Source organism: Panicum hallii, chromosome 6, assembly GCF_002211085.1.
Source record: "Panicum hallii strain FIL2 chromosome 6, PHallii_v3.1, whole genome shotgun sequence".
NCBI classification, from domain to species: domain Eukaryota; kingdom Viridiplantae; phylum Streptophyta; class Magnoliopsida; order Poales; family Poaceae; genus Panicum; species Panicum hallii.
Window position 1 is genome coordinate 38747801 of NC_038047.1, and position 6232 is coordinate 38754032.

Genomic DNA, 6232 nt, shown 5'->3' on the forward strand with positions numbered 1-6232 from the left:
TCGAAGCCGAGGCAGCTTTGCGAATGCATCATGCAGGCGGCACATTTCTTGGAGGAGTTACCACGCACATGACTGCGTCACGTGAGTTGCTGGAAGGCAGGGGAGTCCGGCTGGAAGCATTTTACCCGAACAGTATTTCCCAAGGGTAAAAAAAAAAGCATTCGTGTTCTTGTGCAAGAAGAAATTACAAGCGAGAGGTTCTTACGCGTGAAAAAGAATACTATATTGCCAAACAGGCCCTAAGAGACGCGTCGCGAGCTCTGGAGGCCGATTGCTCACGGGCCTGCATCATTCGGCCCATATGGCCGGGAATGGTGCCAGCTGTGGGCTGTGGCCGAACACACTGCGAGGACGGGATAGAGTTTCCCACAACTTATACAGATGACGCATCTGCTTGGCTGCATCTTTCCGAGTATCAGCTCATTTCGTTTTAGTGAGATGAAAAGTAACAAGTTTAAAACACTGCAAGAGCAAGAGAGATTTCATCGGCTGTTGTTTTCTTTTCATTTATCCTTTTTTTACTTTTCTTTGCACTTCTCAAAAGTCAAAATGTACAGTGGGAACTGGGTAAGAACAAGACTACACCCCTGAAGAAACAACTACCAGGGGAAAAAAGAATTACTGTACCATGAAAATTAACCATCAACACCTTTTCTTTCCCCAGAAATAATTTGTGAGCACCGTGAACTATCGTTAGCTGCAGACTGCGGAGCTTCGCGCCATGGTCTTCCGAGGCCATTGAATGTGTGTGTGGGTGTGTGCAGTATGCATCATCAGCTGTTACTTCGTCTCTACAGATTTCCGTTGCATCAGCTGTCAAAAGCAAGGTTAATTTCTTCAGCTTAGCAGTTCATCATCCTGCAGATCCCTCCCTCAGTTGCATCAGATGCGTGCGAAGGCTGGTCTCCTGTACCTGACCAAAGATAAACACTGTAATAACCTACTAGCTTACTTATAGAGTTCAGTATCTGTTGTTGTTCAGTATGTGCACTCCGGATGGAAAGTTCAGGATTTGGACCGGCGCGACGGAGGTTAACAGATTCAATTATGCAGTGGCAAATGGTCCAGAACTCTGGACATATCTTCCCTACCGAATTTGTCAGGCTCCATGGTCCAGCCACAAGGAGCAAACAGTTCCAAAACATGGCATGTCATGCTAGTCCTGCAGCGAACTCTAAACATGGCAGAAGAGGTGCAGATTTGGACAGAGTATAATGTCTTGTCTGCACAGGAGCTTGTACAAAACATGGCATGCCATGCTAAGACTGCTTCTGGCATATTGTCCAACCGGAACGGCTGGATTATAGCAGAAAACTAAATGTTCAACTAGGATCTGGTGTCAAGGTTTCTTAAATCTAGGGATTTAACTGGGAATTCAAACTTAAAGAATTAAGAAAATAGGATGAAATGCGAACGGTAAATCAACTAGGACAGGGAAAAGATTTGACCTGACCGTAGTCCGAAAAGTACCTGCAGTTTTGCTGCCGTAGCTAAGAGCTCTTTGCATTGATCAAGAGCAACCTTTTCCTGCCTTGCCATAACCAAAAGTTCAGAAACTAATGATGTCCTATCTTGGACCTGGCAAGCATGTCCTAGCGTCAATAAGAGAAGCAAGGATGTCCTATCTTCCACCAAACAATGTACTTAGCAGTTTATGGTTGTTACTTTATAAAGAGAACAGTTTATATTGATTTTGATGTTCCAAATTATCGAAGGAAAAATATTTTCAAGAATTGGGAACTAAAATCTGACCTTAGATTGCAAGTAGAACATCGAGGAACTCAAAGCTTGCATAACATCAACAGCTGAGCTTATAGCATTCCTAACTGCAACTCTGTCAGCCTATTCATGTCATAGTAATGTCAATATATCCTAGTAAAAAAAAAAGCAGTTTTTTCATAAGTTCAAGCAGCTATGTTGTTCACCACACACCTGTGCTCCTGATATAACTGGAAGGCACAACGTGGTTGCTTGAAGAGCCTCCATCGCCTCAACTACAGTACCAGTGCTCTCTTCTTCTAGTACCGGCCATTGCTCAAGGTAACCAATCTGAATCACAATAGCATGGTCAATAAACTGAATTTTTTATTTTTTCACATGACCCAGTTTCAGAAAGCAATAGAGAACTAGGATTACCATAAAAAGTTTTCCTTCCCTATAAATTTTTTAAATACATTTCAATAATATCCAAACCTTTCAAAGTTCCTATGATACTACACTCATGAACTAGTAGAAATACAGATAATAATAAGTGATACGTGAATACGAACCTGCTCTGTTAGAATGTTGTACAGATTCAGCTCTTGCTGAAGGCGTTGCACATTAATTTTTGTTATTGTTAGAGCATCACGCAGTGTCAAGGTACTTTCCAAAACACTGTAAAAAATGTTCTGTTTGGACAGGGGAAAAGGTATTATGTCAGTTGAACGTTGCGCAAGAAAGGGGCATCAAGAAAAGTTATGTAGTGAAGTTCATCAACAAATGGTCACATCAATAAATTATATAATTTCACCTGAAACATCTCTGACGGATTACAAGAGTACAGTTGCATCATTAAACCAAACATTAGGTTAAACACAAAACACATTATGAATAAAGTAGCTAGCATATGATTTTCCAATAAAAGTTCTTGTCGAGCCATTGAACAAACAAAAAAGGAGAAGATGAAATGGCCTCATCTGAGTTGTTCTGTATATTATCTGAATAAATAAGGACTACCAAAGAGCATGAACTAATTCAACTCAGGTAAAACGAGACTAGAAAAGGAACATAAGTAACAAAGGGTGTTAGATTGCCAGTGTTACCTCAACACCATTTTTCTGGGGTAGTACTGTATCTTCTGAATGTGCATTCACAAAGCGCCACTGCAGGTATCTATTATTCAGCAGGCGTAGCTGATGGACATTCTCAATCTGGCCTGCATTCTTCTTCCCTTTCCGGGCATCAACGATATAGTTAAACACAGGTTGTTCAGCACCTGATTGGGCAGCTGAAGGGGCACATTTTGATCTGCAAGGTGTCGAAGGCCTCGTCCGCGACGGGCTCTGGCAGGACCTGGAAGTAGATGGTGCAGCTGACAAGCCCTGTCTTGGCGACGACGATCTGTGCAGAACCGGAACAGGTGAAGAAATGGCCTTGCTCGGGTGACAAGTGGATTCACAGCTTTCCGACGTCTGAGAAGAGGTGTCACTGCTAGAATCTGCATTATCGTTTCTTCTCCGGTGAACGATCATTGGCATCTCCTTCGACGGTCGCTTCAGACTCTTGCCCGTTCCTTCAGATGGATGCAACCTCCTTGGAGAGCATCCTGATGAAGCATTTGGTGAAGTAACGGACCTGCTAGTCCTTTCAGCAGGAGCAGCGCTTGTCGAAGTGAGACCAGCAGAATCCCGGCCAGTCATCATCCCCGGCCACCGGTGTCGCTCGGTGGCTCTGTTGGCGGCAGATTCTGGTGACCGAGCATTCTCACATTGGTCGCTGATGTTGTTGGTTCTCCCTCTAAGAGGACTCCTCTTCCTCTCAGCCGCGGCTCCTGACCGCAATTTAGTCTGCTCTGAAGGTAAGCCATGGACTAGCCTGTCTATCTTCTTGGCAGGGCCTGCTGCTGGCACGGACTCTGGCCGGACCGAGGGAGACGAGCTCCGTACAGACGCCCACAAGCCATTGGAGGCCTTCGCATTCCTTGCACGGGGAGGAGCGCCGTGTCCGTGTGCTTCGGTGGCCGCGTCACGGGCCGGCGAACTGGACCTTGCCGCGGCAGGGGAGGAGGGCTTCGGCCGAGAAGACGGTGCAGCTGAAGGCGCGGCAGGCCTTGCTCTTTCAGCCGACCGCGCTCTGTTGCACGTCGCCGAGCCGTCGGCTGCCGGCGCCCGGCCGGGGCTCGGGGACGCGCACCGCCGCCCTGCAGGAGCAGCCGGCGCCGGTGCGGCTGCCGGTGGCGCGACGGGCTTGAACCTGGAGGGGACCTCTCTTCTCCGACCAGCCGGAGCAGCCGCAGCATTGTTCTTCTCGGACGGCACGAGCGGCGGCCGTCGCTGCGCGCCATTGGCCGCAGCCGCAGCCGCAGCGGCCTTCCTCCGCTCACCCTTCACGACGGCGTCCATGAAGAAGAAGAAGAAGAAGAGGAAGAATAGCTGCGCGCGCCGAAAGGCACCTCCCGCATCGGCGCGGCTCTCATCAAGCTACCGCGCCACGCCTGACGCCCCCTCTCCCGCGGCGAGGCGACGCCAAACCACGCGGATCTACCACCACAACAAGACACGATCCAACCACCGGGATAATCAGCCGAGGTAGAAGCTTGCATTAACCACCTTAGACACGAGAGAAACAAAACCCAAGTCCCCCCACCCCACCAGCACCGGCGCCAGCGGGGGGCAGGAACCCCGCCGGGCCTGTTCATGGACGCGAACGGCGCCGACGGCGCACGCTCCCCACCGGCCGATAGTGCCGGATGGCGACAGCCGAGTGCCGCGGCCATGCGCTCGGCAAGGAGGCATGGACCATGGGGAATTCCGTTGCTACCGCGCCGGGTCGCTCTCATCACGGGGATACCGTTGGCGCCATGCCATGGGCAGGTCGGGAACGGTCCCCTAGCTGGAAGAAAGCTCTCCATACGGCGACGTGGGGTCTCAGAGCCATGGCAAGAACAGATGGTGGGCACTGGATGAACCGACGAAGCTAGGCACTGTGAACACGGTGACTGAACTAGTAGCTCCAAACCGACCCGCTACCGTTTCGTGCCGCTACTCGCCGGCTGCGACGCCACAAGGGTTTCATCTGGAAAATCTCTGCGGCCGACAGAGACACATGATCGAGCCATGGAACTTTGTGGCCGAAGCAGATTTTCAATACAACTGGAAGCAGCAGGGGGAAACAGCGATCGCTCATCCGCAGCAGGGGACATGTTCGGTTCGATGCAGACAAAAGAACACAAAATCCAAGACCCCAGAATTTAAAAACGATGAGGAGCTAAACCAGAAGACGCTGACATGGCGGGTTTACCAGCACGCAGCGGTGGCCGACGATAAACTAGTGTGGTGGAACGCAGCCTGATGCATCCAAATTGGCTTCGAGTTGAGCAGTCTGCCGTCAGGCAAAAGGCAGCTCGCCGGAGTCGTCCGAGACGGGCGCGCCGCGACACACGGTGCGCGCGCCTTGGGATCTGAACTTTCTGAAGCGAGCGGCGCCATCGGTCTGAATGCGCACAGCGAATCAAGGCCGGATCGCACGGAAAGGGACGCTTGACTTGGGCGCAAAGGATTTCACCGTAAAGGTGCCGTACGGGTCGGTCACAGCACAGCGCGACGAGGACGCCAGGCCAAGGAGAAGCAGCGCATGCAGCTCGAGTCGGTCCCAAAAAAAATTTCTCGTTTTCTTCTTCCCAAATAAAAAAGGGTTTCGGTTTGAGCGTCGGAGTCGGAACTGAAAACCTGCAGGGAGAAGTTTGAGAAATCTGGACAGTTTTCGAAGGCAGCGAGGATCCATCGCTGGGGCTCCGAAGAATTTCTCAGGAAATGGCCCCCAATGCAGCGCGAGCGCATCGAATCGGCGCCGCTGGACGTGGGGCGCCAGGACGCCATTGGAACACCGAAGCACTACCCGATCCCAACTCCCAAGTTCCCGACAAGAAGCCGGTTCGGACCTCCCCAGGACGCGAGTGTGGAGAGTCCACGGCGGAGGAACTCGACGACGCGAGCCGATCAAAGGAAGCCAGCAAGCGAGTAGCGAGAGGAAAGTCGCCTACGCCTATGCCGATGTAAAACCGCGGTTGAAGGCTTCAGGCTTACCTCGGCAGCAGCACGTGCGGAGGATCACCGGGCACGGTCGTCTTTTGCCGCGGCCGCCGCCTCGTCGTCGTCCTCCTGTGGCGAGTGGCCCGCGGTCAGTGGGCGCGCGCGGGTGCGCCCGTGCAGTGGCGTGTAGCGAACTCCTGCAGGTGTTCGTTCTGCAGGGACTCTGCTTCGGGAGGAGTGTTCCTGCGGCGATCAGAACTGAGAGCTGCTGGCCAGCAGACGCGCACGGCTGCTGGCACGATGGCAAACGGCGCTAGCACGACCGGTTGGGTTTTATAGGTGCACTCACGGTGTCGTCCCCAGTGCGTTTCGAAATCGTAGGAATTTCTTTGAATAATCCACGGAAATTTCAAGCAGACCATCACAGTTATTTCTACCTCTATTTAGTTGATACTAGCCTATCAACCCGTGCTCCCGCACAGACTAACTAGAATCAATCT

At 51.3% G+C, this 6232-nt stretch overlaps 1 protein-coding gene across 3 annotated transcripts; it reads right to left on the reverse strand.

Moving 5' to 3' along the window:
* Positions 1 to 480: 480 nt before the first annotated feature.
* On the reverse strand, positions 481 to 6018 carry LOC112898510 (QWRF motif-containing protein 4-like). 3 transcript variants are annotated; one of them, XM_025966849.1, is made up of 7 exons: positions 5787 to 6018; positions 2805 to 4241; positions 2271 to 2390; positions 1933 to 2049; positions 1753 to 1842; positions 1471 to 1578; positions 481 to 913 (listed from the first exon to the last, which is right to left on the reverse strand). In XM_025966849.1, exons 2-7 carry the CDS (start codon positions 4101 to 4103, stop codon positions 854 to 856), a joined length of 1794 nt encoding a protein of 597 aa, XP_025822634.1. In that variant the 5' UTR covers positions 4104 to 4241; positions 5787 to 6018; the 3' UTR covers positions 481 to 853. The 3 variants fall into 3 exon arrangements, with proteins under 3 accessions (XP_025822634.1, XP_025822633.1, XP_025822635.1); XM_025966848.1 differs by having other exon boundaries at positions 481 to 907; positions 1449 to 1578; XM_025966850.1 differs by having other exon boundaries at positions 711 to 907.
* Positions 6019 to 6232: the final 214 nt, after the last annotated feature.

What these genes read in the sequence shown, in the direction of transcription:
- LOC112898510 (XM_025966848.1), bottom strand. Translation starts at nt 4,103, where the DNA reads ATGGACGCCGTCGTGAAGGGTGAGCGGAGGAAGGCCGCTGCGGCTGCG. An exon ending in ACAACATTCTAACAGAGCAG is followed by an intron (nt 2,050 to 2,270) that starts GTTCGTATTCAC and finishes ATTGTGATTCAG; the next exon opens with ATTGGTTACCTTGAGCAATG. An exon ending in TGTTCTACTTGCAATCTAAG is followed by an intron (nt 1,579 to 1,752) that starts GTCAGATTTTAG and finishes CATGCTTGCCAG; the next exon opens with GTCCAAGATAGGACATCATT.